The sequence below is a fragment of the Pithys albifrons genome, chromosome 8, assembly GCF_047495875.1.
Source record: "Pithys albifrons albifrons isolate INPA30051 chromosome 8, PitAlb_v1, whole genome shotgun sequence".
Lineage (NCBI taxonomy): Eukaryota > Metazoa > Chordata > Aves > Passeriformes > Thamnophilidae > Pithys > Pithys albifrons.
In genome coordinates, this window is record NC_092465.1 from 13,002,170 (window position 1) to 13,014,751 (window position 12,582).

The window sequence follows — 12,582 nt, forward strand, 5'->3', positions numbered from 1 at the left end:
TTTTCTACGCTCAGCTCTGAATCTGGGGCTGAGCTAATCAGTCACTCACCTGCCATGCAGAGGAACTCACATAATGAAACCCACATTAGTACCTTCCTATGGCCAAACCAGCTCCAGTGCCCCAATATATACAAATGGCAATATATATAAATGGCAGATTCATGTAATTTGCTGAAATGGAGCGGGGGGGGGGGGTGGGGGGGGGGGCGGAGTGGGGAGAAGTTGGCAGGTAATTGCCCACAATTTGATGATGAAACAACAGGCTGATTTTAATGTTAAATGTCTGTGTTGGCAACAGAGTAATCCTCCTGCCCCAAGTGGGAGCAAGGCAAGCTTGGGGAAAGGTGAGATTCAGGTTTGTGCCTGGTTATTTATGCAGGAACATGAATCACAAAACGGGGGAAATTTAGATACTTTGTATAAGAGGAAGAGACTATGCTTGCTCCTGGTAGTCTGTCACAAAATACATGCGGCATCTTGCAATGAAGTTCCCAAAAAGACATACAAAATCTTATTAAATAAATAATTTATCTTGAGGGTTTCTGATTCTCATTGCAGATTGTTTGCACGTCAAAGATGCTTAGTTTCTAGTGGAGATCTGTCAGGTAGATGGGAGTCTCCTTGCTATTATGTCTACACCAGTTCACATTCTCCTATTAGGTTAAGCATTCTGGGGAATTCCCTAATTCTTGAAGGTTGTCCCTAAATTTTCTAACCATCTTCAACTATTTCCTCAAACTGAGTTTCTTTCCACTCATTCACAAGCTCTCATGTTACCATAAAGTATTCCATTATTTCCTTCCTGTTGCTTCAGTGACACAACTTTGGCTCATTTTTTGCTTCCCACTTCACACTACCTCGTGTTACTCTTCAAGTAATTACAGTCTACTCCTTCCTCACTATTTGCTGCTCAAATACAATTCAAGTATATGCACATTCAGCTGTGGTATCTGTGACTTGTCATCTATCCAGTCTTCCCTTTCCAAGTTTAAACTTCCTACTGACTGCCTCTTACTACTTCTGTTTTACTCCTTGAAATGCTTTTCCACTAGTTTATCTTTTTGTACTTCAAATCCAAACACCTTGTCCTCACTTTAAAGTCCTGTATTAATAAGTGACATTAAGTGCATACAGGGATCTCTTAAGACTTTTATCCTTCCTGAGATTTTTGTCTTGCCTCTTATGTCCTTTCATCACCTTTTCCCACTTTAGTTTTGAACATCACCTCACTTTTTGGCATGTGATTTCATCACAAACTTCCATCTGGAATTTTTTGTACTTTGCATCAGCATTCCTCATATCCTCAGTTTTGTGATCAGACTATAATCTCTACTGAACACTGTCTCCATAACACTCAATGTACAAGATAATTAACTCCTTATTCTTCCATTAGACAAAAACTTGCAGTACATTTTCAGGTAAAAAATGTGGGCGGTTACTGTAAACAAGCAATTTAATTCCTGATAATTTAGCATCCTCTTCTAGTGCTCAATCCATAGGGATGTATTTATGTCATACAATGTCAAGACGTAAAGTACAAGGTGAACATCCGTGACATTGGACACACATAAATGAAGCAGAGCAAAACCATGTGCACAGTGGCAAGAAAGTCACAAGAAAATATTAAACTTTAAATTACTAAAGCACATCTTTATTTTGCAATTAAACAATTAAGATCCACAAGTAAACTATATATATATGTTTTCAAGTCTGTACCTAGACAACTATTTGTCAACTGAAATTAAATATATCCACAAAATATGCAAAACAGCATTTTTCACATAATAGAATGAAATTTTACTTAAGACTAAACCAAGACTTGTTAAATGTTAATAAGCATATTTATCCTGGGAACTGCTGGTTTTCGGTAGAAGTTAGTGTACCATTTTAATGGCAAGAAATTTCATTTTATCAAAATGAGGACAAATACATAAGGCCCTTTAAAGCATACAGTAGCTGCAGTGACAAAAGCTGGATTTATTTTCACATTGTCCAGTGTTGACCAATTTCAAGTTTCCATTGTTTTCCATCAACCACCCTGGCTGCTTAGCCAAGATGGTGCATTTAGGTTGTTGGTTTGTTTTTTTCCCTCCCCCTCATGTGCTTTTTAAACAAATTTATAGGCAAAAGTCTACTTAAGGGAAGAACCTTTGCATTCCCCCCAACATTAATAAAGATACACAAGAGTTAGTCTAAACGACAAAAAAGCTATACAGCTCTGAGATGATTTACTCCACACTTGCAGTCCATCATTCAGCAGGATGAAACTGAGATGAAATTTGACAACTGAAAGCCACAGCTGGAGATGCCAATTAATTACCAGAAGTAACTAGCAAAAATATTGCCACCATCTGATTGTTAATAATGATCTAAATAATATTCTTCCCTTTGTATTTACACATAATATAGCACCTGTTACAGAAAAAAACCCCAAACCTTACACAAACAGCCCTGCTAAATTGACGGGTTAAAATGGGATCACTGGTAAATGAAGCAAACCAAATGGAAAACAAATCTGGATACACTGGATAAGATAAAACCTTCACTCTCTTACCTTAATTTTCCTGTAAGATTATTATGGGTTGTTACTGTGGTGCCCCAAAGTACCGAGATAATTGCACTGGATTGTTTCTAGTCTAGTCTTTGTGGATATATTCTATTAAAGAAAACAACAGCTCAACGTAAACTGTTTAACCCTTTCACTCATGTCTAAGGCCACTGGCCTAAGTGTAAAAGAGTGACTTCCTTAAACTTTGTTGTGCATTACCTTTAGTTACCAAAATTCAAATAAGTTAAGTAAAAAAAAAATACTTATTTCCAGGTAATTGATCTAATGTTAAAAATGCTTAGCAAAACATTTACAGTAAACGTAGCTAATTTGCAGCTTGCTGAGAGAGATCACAAAGATAAATTTACAAGTACCCTGTAGGTTTCTATTTGCACCTTTTTTCCTCCCCCCCACCCAATGCAGGCTTCATATTCTTTTTAAGACAGGAAAATTGAGATGTTAGAATTATCTTATTAATATCTATTTTCTGAAAGCCCCTCAGAAACACATGAACAATAAACAAGAGATAGCTGGAACAATAGAAAGCATTTGCACCAGGGTGTAATCCGAATTATCTCTGTTCAGAAACCCATTAAGCATCTCTCTCCAAACTGAATTTATTTTGTCCAATAGTTCAGTCAGTAGTAAGCATGAGATAAAGTGCTACTATTCAAACATCAAAACACTTTGAGAAAAACTACCCCTTAAAATGTGTAAGCTTGCTAAATACAAAATACAACCCACAAGCTGTCAGCCAGTCCATGGAACCAGAGTTGATGCCACAGCACACCAGAATCAGAGCTATTTTAGTGGCTTTTAATGATGCTGCTAATGGAAAAGATTTATAAACTGAAAATTTCAGGGTTTTTTTTTAAGTAAGAGATTCATCTTTTCTTTTTTTCATTGAGCACTCAATGAACAAAAAATGCCCAAACCAATACCCAGAGCTGCCAGCTCTATGTACCAGATCAAACCCTGTAGCTGGAAAAGCCCTATGAACTGAAAAGATGGACACTTGCGGGAGAAACAAGCACAGAGATAAAATTCAGTAAAGAACTGGCCTACTTTGCAGACTGCTAAACAAACAAGTGTTTTCATTTCTAATTCCAGTGGGATAACAGATTGGACATACAGTTACACTGAAACAAACCAACCATTTCCCCCTTCGAATAGCTTCCCAGTCACCACTAATTATGAATCCCCATAATTTCATGCAAGATCCACAGCTAATCAATGAATATGCTTTTACCAAATTTTAATACTGGATCCTAGCACTAAAAGTAACAATGGAAAAGAGCTTTTCCACTTTCAAGACAAAGGATGTGTACTAAACTTAGCAAATACACTCAACCCAGCCAACTGGGGACCTGAGATGTGAGCTAAAAACAGAACAACATTAGATGGCATCATTCCTGTACTTGGTGGAAGTCTAAAAATGCAAAATTTTCATTTGGACCATAACCAAGTCCCTCCCTTTTTCCTCAGGGCTGAGGGGCTTGGAGATTGCCTGCATAGTGGCTCTATAGTCAAAACTACTGGACAAACTGCTTTCACTTGGAAATTGGTGGACCTGTAGAGTTTTTCATGCTCATGCTAATTCCCTGAGCCATCAAACATCCCCCACACACCTGCACACACACTGCATAAGCATAAAAATATCACATAATTCAGCTCCACAGCGTACCTGGAGCTCCAACACCTCTATGCCACACCTTCCCTTCCTGTCTCCCTGGGCAGTGCAACTGCAGCAGGTCTGCTGCATTTTGGCCCTTCCACAGGTACCACAAAGCTTTTTGGAAGGTCTCCACAGAAAGTTGCCAGCTACACAAGTTCCTTAACAAACTTCTCATGCTCTTTAATCTCCCAGCTGCTTTCTCATCCTTTCTTTAATAGTGTGCTAGACTGTAATCAGATGTTCTAAAGTATTATTGCTTTATCTATATGCCATATAAGCTTTCAAGATTTAGCAGAAAAACATGGAAGAAATGTCAGTTAGCATCAACTACAGCGAGAAAAATAAATCAGCCTTTCTCTTTTTCATAACTGGGAGAGAATAGATAAAAATAAATGCATAGAAACAGTATTTTACTGCTTAAGACTTGCAAGTGATTGCAAGTACCAAAAGCTTCCAATTTCAGGATAAATTAAATCTTTAGGTATCAGTTCTGTGATATTTAAAGCAGTATTTCTCAAAGTGGACTGGCTGACAATCTGTAGGTAGTTTCTTAAACAATATCTGCATCTTATTTTGTATTTAGCAAAAATAAAGAATGCCCCCAAAACAATCAAAAGCCCTCCATAAAGCCCCATATCTTTCTACTAAACCCCCCCTTCAAATCCACTTTAAACAAGGTGGTAGTGGTAGTTTTCATTCTGAACGTAAAAGGAAAACCAAAAGTCTTAACATTGTACATTGGCACAAATTTTTCATAATATTGCTCTTATTTACAATGAAAACTTTTTTTTTTTAAATGGATTTTGTATCATGGAAGTGTTACAAACATACTCTTTCCCACACCCACCCAACATTTTTCCTGATCAAATGGTATGAAAATAATTATTCATAAAATCCAACAGTCATAACACCAATCACATATAGGTCTATAAGTCATTATGTCTGAAAGATACATTCATGTTTTGTACAGCATGAAACATATAAAAACCTCTTTAAAAAACATTTAAGGATGATACAGATCTTCATAACCCAAAGTAAAATATTAAGCAGTTTTGCTTTTTCTTGGCCATATAAAAATATTTTAAAGGCCATTTATACCACAACAGGTAGAAACAAAGATCTGATTTATGCTGCAGAAAGGCTTCAGTGCTATTCTCTTTGCCAATCAGTTTTTGGTTACCATTATCTTGGCTTTGGAGAAGCCAAAAAGCCACTGAGTCCACTGATGGCTAATTAACTAAAATAGGTACTTTGTTCCAATTTTTTCCCCAGTGCAACTAGTTAATAACCTACAAGTCAGTGCAGACGAAGATTTTGAGGAGACGTGCTTAATTCTTGCTTGTATCTGTAATCAAAAGAAGAACGACAGATGACCAATAAATATCTCACACTTAATTGTGGTATAAATGGGACTTTAGAATGAACTGCTTTGGCAACTTTACATAAGAATATTTAAATATGTGACATATCAACACTATATAATGTTGCTATAAACTCAATTTCTGATTTCCCTCAGAATAACAGGGCAAATGCTATTTTTGTTTACAACTTGATTAGGAAGAAAATTTCTTTCAATTGGATGAATTATTTTACTTTTTGGACATTAAGTGCTGAGTTTAATATAACCTTCTAACTAGCCAGCAACTCAACTAATAACCTCATCCCATGGAAGTTAAAGATTTCTAAAGAATTTTATTTTGTTGCAAATGGCTTAAAATATAACTGAGATTAAAGCTACCATGTTACTCTTTTTCAGTTTATCAGATCCAGAGATTCTTGTAAATTTATCTTTCACTGAGGGATAATATTGACTTAAGCATTAAATCTAGAAATATAAGTAACAGGGCCACAGCCCTCCTAATATTATTTTGTTTTCTAAAAATATTTAAAACTCTATCTTCCATTTGGCATTGTGGTTCATGGTTATTACTAAGTTATAAGCCAGGATTTCACTTTGCCTGAATCCCTTTTTACTTAATAGTTCACAGCTGATCTGTTTCAAATGTCCATATAACACAGTATATTATACAATATAATTCTTCAATAGTTAAAAATTATTTAGCGTAGAACTCTCCATTTTAATTCTATGCTCTATATAGCTTACAACGAAATTTACTGGATAAACATTTTTAGGAAACCAATACAATAAATTAAAACTTTTAAATAGAGGGCACAAAGTTGTATTGTCATAGGGCAGTCAAAGAAGTGACTGATTTTTTTCTTACAGTATATTACACTGGATACCTTTGCTTCTGACTTGGTTTCTCCTATACTGGAAAAAATATTAAAAAATGGGGACATTGATGCATCTTTAGAATGAGCTCAGATACTGTATCAGACAGACATTTCTTACAAATCTTCTATCTATTTAAATAAAAAGCAACCCATACCAACTGCAACAATTTTGCACAAGCATAACAGAAGGCGACTGGGGTCATCATGAAATTAAAATTAAGTTCTGGGATAACTTCTTAGTGTTCTACTCCCACTCCCTCCCCCCCCAAAAAAGGCAGACCTGTACGAACATGGCTTGAAATCAACTATGAGGACTTAACAAGTTAGTTAGCAGAAAATGGAATTAAATCACATATGATTTTAAATTCAACTTAATTATCAGTGCTATTAAAGAGTTATGTCTAATTGAGTAAGACAGCTATTCTCAATAAAGAGATAAAACGAAGTATGAGCTTCTAATGATCTCCCAGCACTTCGTAATAAGATGCTAGTAAGTTACTAGTTGGAAGGAATGAAGGAATGTGTCACATTTTTCACATAATTACAACACAGCAGCATACAATGCTCATTCATTAAGTTGGCAGAGGTGCTTTGGCTACCAAGAGTAGCACGCAGGTACTTGAATAAGGAAGGAGGGAATGGTATTTCCATGACCCCTTGTGGTAACACATTCCAAGCACCAAGGGCTGTTTTAAAAATCTGAACCCATTAAGATAAATATGACAGGACAATACCACCCCCACGGAATCACGAGTGCCTTTCACTGGATGTACGCTGTAAGTCTCAAGGCACTTAAGGGGTTAAGACATAATGCATGCACTAGTTCCCATCACGTACTCTTAAGTCACATGAACCAGAATACACCAGTGTGTGACACACAAGCTGTGTCAAAGAAATGCTGTTTATTTGTATTGTTGTTCTTTTTTTTTTAATTTTTATGGTTCTTATTTCATACAAGATGCTGGTAAGTGGGCATTATGCAGCTACTGCTGGGTTAACACAGATGCCAGCTCTCCTCTAACAACCAGCTGGTGTCTAGTAAGGGTGTAGGACAGAGTGTGCTGCATCAGTAGGCAGTGTGTATCTATCTAGTACCGGCAATATTGCTAATGTTGTAAAAAACAAAACAGTGAGAGTCTGTACATAGTAAATAAACCTTGCACTGGAAAAAGACCATGGCTTAGTGTATTTTTTCATTTGTTTTTCATTTTAAGAGACATGGGTGTAAAACAGAGTGAAGTAATTCCAAGCCTTGTTTGTAGCAATTCAACCAGAAGCGCAGTATATGGCACTACAATGAAATATCAGAGATTACCCTGAACACAACTAGTTCTTTCAGTTTATGGTTTGTTCGGAGCAAATCAGGAAAATAAAGTCTTCAAACAGATGAAGGTTAGAAGAGTTTCAGAGACTGATTTTGTTTCAACGTAAAGTGCAACAGTGCTGAAGTTTTCAAAGTCCTTTGTCAATTCTTTGCTGTACTTCACTATCATTTCCTGCAAGCAGTATTATGGCACAAAGAATGCTGCCAGTTCATTATAGAGGACAAGATTCCTCAATTGATATCATAGGTTTTTTTGCTCTTTACTTATGCAGTGATGCTTGTAAAGGTTTAATAAGTCCTTCTTCATACACCTTCAAAATAGCTTCACATACAAATCTGTACTGACTCTGAAAAGGAAAGCAGATTCGGTAAATTACAAAGAAATGTAACTGAAAAATGTCATTTGGAAACAGAAATGGACTGTTAAGATTTCCCCATCCCATTCTCTTGACAGCCTGGAACTGTTCTTCAAAGTTAGTTTAGGAAATATAACAGGAACTTTATATCAGACTATTTTGTTTCTCAACCAAAGAACTAGCACTTTGAAATACATGCCAAAAGTCATACCCACAAACTCAGTACTATTATTGTATCACCTATTTAGTAATTTTATGCTCTTTATTTTCTTGCTGAAGTTTCACTGACCTCAAGTTTTCACACCCTTGGACCCAGAAACTATATTTTCAAAGTACTTTTTCATACTTACATTGATTCTGGCACATTACTGGCACCTCCCTCTCAGAATTTAATAAAAAAGAAAACTATTTCATATTTAAAAAGCCACACCTCCTGTTTCTTAACACTATATAATGTCTTACTCTTCAATGCATTCAAGTCTAGCACCCGCATACACTGAGGCCAATAACTGTTTAAAACTAGTAATAGTAAAAAAACCCCACAGCAATCAAATTAGAATATAATGAAAACAAAATGAACTAAACGCAAAGCGCCAAAACTAATGCTGAATCCTGCCCAACATGTTATCTGCTGCTCAGAACAGCAGCACACCGTCGTGGTCAGAAAGGCCCTCTCTATGCAGTAATTAGTGATGTCGGATCTTGAATGGGACTATTAACATATTTACTACTAGAATAATTATTTACTGTGCTGTCGTATGTATACTAAATAGTTACATTTATATACATTTGCGTAAAACGTGTGTTTTGCCCGCAGCTCCCGGAGGAGCCCGAGCTCCCGCGGCGCCCTCGTGCGGACACCGAGGGAATCCTTCAGGACACACGAACCAGGGACGAGTAGAAATTGGAACACCTGATGTGTATGAAACCTTCAAACCTCCCCTCCCAGTTCTTTTATTATCCCTTCCCCCTCTGATGCACTGAACAAATTCTTTTCACTGAAGCTTGAAAATTTTAGTTTCTCTAAGAAAAATGAGATCAGATGATATTTAACACGTTTTGTGTAAAAATAGTTAAACCTTTACCACTGCAGCTCCTACATTTACTAATAAAAATTCTGTCCTCTCTACATATGTTAAAGACACAGATATTCACACAGTAGAATTATCACAAACAGCAAGAGCCATCCTTTCTTTCTTATTTTTCATGTATGATCCCTTTCCTCATCCTTTCTGTGCTACCTGAATAATACAACCTTTTCTTAGTGGAACATGAATATTGGAACATGAATTCAGCAGCACTGAATGACTGATGACCTAGAAATGGAGACATGTATACTTTCTGTGAGCCTCAATACTCTCCGAAGAACACAAAAGGTTTATTAAAATTTCATTAGAGGAAGAGCAATACAGACGTGAAAATTACTACAGTGAGGAACTATCTTAAGGTAATTGTGATTTGATACTGGATCTAGTGCCTTTTCTCCTTCAACATACTTTCCTCGTTAAATGCTATATACTAGAGTAAAACTATGTAACTTATTACTCGTAAAAATACCTAACCAACCAAACAAAAAACAAACAACAACAAAACCCCCCAAAACCTGAACTGGCCAAAATTTGGATCAACCAAGAATCCAAGTCTTTTTTTTTTTTTTACCTTCTTAAAGACAATACAACTCAACCTTTTCACCCTTTTTAGATACTTCGTAAAAATGTAAACATAAACTGCTCTCAGAGATGAGCAATAACTGACTGGTACAAATAAAGTGTTCCTAAATCTGTTATAAAAACTTTTGCAAATATATAATACATGTAAGGAATATCACAATTATCTCAAAACCCCCAAGTGTTATAGATGCAGGAAAAATTCTGTTCTCTTAAAATACATCAAATGTCAAGAAATCCCCAAAACAGTCCTGGTAGCAAGTTACCTTTTTTTAGACTAAATACACTTAGAATTACTTTTATATACTTGCATCATATTTAATTATACTGATTTTTAAAAATACTATTTCTCTGATTATTTTCCTTTGAGTCAGTACAGGACCTAGTTAAGTCTTGTTTCCACTATAACTAAGGCAACATAACTGAATTTCATCACTGAAGGTTTTCTTGCATGTCTTGGATATTCCTGTGTTTATCTTTTATACTACTCGCAGGAATTAGGCTGCTGTGTTCTCCACTGCCTGACTTTTACACTGCTGAGAATTGATCCTTTACGTCACTAATTCATATTCCTGAAACAGCTGCTGCTTCTTTTTTTTTCCGCAAGTTTTCTTTGTAGAAATTTAGGTAACTGCTCCTTTCCAATAGCCTTAACAATTTATTCCTGCCTGGAGCTAAGGCTGGAGCTACATTGGGTAAAGGTGATCTCTGCAATGTGATCAAGTGCAAGTATATTAAAAATCCATCCAGTATGACTAGATCAGAGGAGATTATTCTTCTGCAACACAGAACAGCAAGGATGATACTCACAGGTGTTTGGATCATCATGGCTCTTTGATCTCTCATGGTTCTTACAATATCCAATGGATAAACAGGCTGATTGCACTCAATGAGACACATGGCAGTCTCCATAGTGATCAGAACCCCTGTCCGTCCAATCCCAGCACTGAAAACAGCAACAACAACACAAAATGGAAAATCAAACAAAGCTTCTGGAGTATAGTTTGTACTTAAAGACCTTCTTTCTCATGGATTCTTGGGATTCATTATTATAATAAAATCATGTTCATGTTCTTGAAATGATTCATACCTTCCTATTTCAGAATAAGGAAAAGAACAACACTAGAAACCTCTGCAGGATGACAATAGTTCTTAGCATCAATAGAGATCTAACTTGTATAAATTGAAAAGGAATACACAGTAGCAATCTTTTCAAGACAAGGAAGTACCACACACATCTCAGAATGCCAAAACTTGAGAGCTTATGGAAAACACAGTTAGCTTAAAAATAAAATAAAGATTTATCTGCACTGCTTTATGTATGCATATACTTTTCCACAAGCAGCAAACCTTAAAGACTGAATATTTAACATTAAACTTGATAATCAGTTTCATATTCAATTGTTTTTAATTAATCTTGCACTTTTGAAATAGAAAACCAGTGTTTCTCCATATTGGAATGTAGGACAAAATACGTATTTTTCAAATGTCTGCATTGTCTCAACTCATACAACTGACATTTCAGTCAATAAGTGAAAGTATGTGGTTCTAAATTAGTTAATATAAACATTCCAAACTTGACTGTTGTTCTGATTTTGAAGCGTAACTTCAAGTTAAGTCTGGCCAAACTACTATTGAAATCTTTGTCCAGGAGGTGGCATTAAAGCTACTATATACTTCAGTGATGTCATGAGAATTTTAGGACAAGATATAAATGTGCTGGTTATATAAAGTGATTCAAGAGCATTTTATATTTCTAGAATTTATACATATAGCACTTATATGCAGAATGCTTTATCAAATCCAAGCAGGAACAGTATATGTCAAAGAACCTAATTAGTCATTTTACAACTTCAAAAGATTGAGAGATGAAAAATGTAATAGTCCTCTTATCATAAATATAAGGTAGGATAGGACTCTTTAGCTTGGAAAAAGAAATCACTGACTGATGGAGGGGAACATGAAACAGGATATGAAAATCAGGAAGGGCATGGGCAGAATGAGTGGCTCACCATCTCATCTAGAACAAGAATTAGAAACTGTTTAACAAAACTAGCAGGAACCTCTAAAAATAAAAATAACCACACGACACAATCTCAGAAACTGTGTTTTACGTAGCTCAATGTAACAAAAACCTTTCAGATTCCTTAAGGTTTTTGTTGCCTTACAATCTCTGTGGACTCAGACAGTTTGGATTTTACATTGTTGTACAAAGGCTACTCCTTACTGGCTACTTGGATTGCTCACAGTAAAGCTGGTGGCTTAGTTCTGAAAACAAATGCTGTTGCACTGATGCCTTGTCCGATTACACTGAATAGATGCTAAAAATAGTGTGCACGCACCATATGGAGGAACACCTGGGCTCCTTCTGCTTGACTCCCTGCTGGAATTTGGTTATACTTCCCAAGAACCACCAAGTTGGGCCAATTAAGTAAATCATGTTGAACTGCGACATTCCTTGTCTTTTCTTCTGTGAAACATATAACTTTAATACAAGTTTCAACTATACATTGAAATTATCAGAGTAAAGCTGAACTGTTTCCTCCTGGAGATGAAAGAAACTGTTTCTACTCTCCAGTGGTGTTGTTCCAGTGCCTCTGCAGGCTTTTTGTATCACAGAAGTTGTACTTGGCTGCTATTTTTGCTATTTTTTCACAAACATATTTTATTAACAAAAAGTGTATCAATCATGGAATCTAAGAAACAATATCAATTAAGGCAGTGTCATTCTGGTACCAGTTTCCCTAGTCAGTGAGATTTACCCTGATCTGCATCAG

General features: G+C 36.0%; 1 protein-coding gene across 2 annotated transcripts in view; it reads right to left on the reverse strand.

The window, feature by feature from the left end:
* Positions 1-1,604: 1,604 nt before the first annotated feature.
* PTPN4 (protein tyrosine phosphatase non-receptor type 4) overlaps positions 1,605-12,582 on the reverse strand; it is a 151,527-nt gene continuing 140,549 nt past the window's right edge. For both annotated transcript variants that reach the window (XM_071563010.1, XM_071563009.1), the window contains exons 26-27: positions 10,616-10,751; positions 1,605-8,129 (exon numbers count right to left, since the gene is read on the reverse strand). In XM_071563010.1, the coding sequence (XP_071419111.1) occupies positions 8,043-8,129; positions 10,616-10,751 (223 nt within the window). In that variant the 3' untranslated portion in view covers positions 1,605-8,042. The remainder of the gene's footprint in view (positions 8,130-10,615; positions 10,752-12,582) is intronic.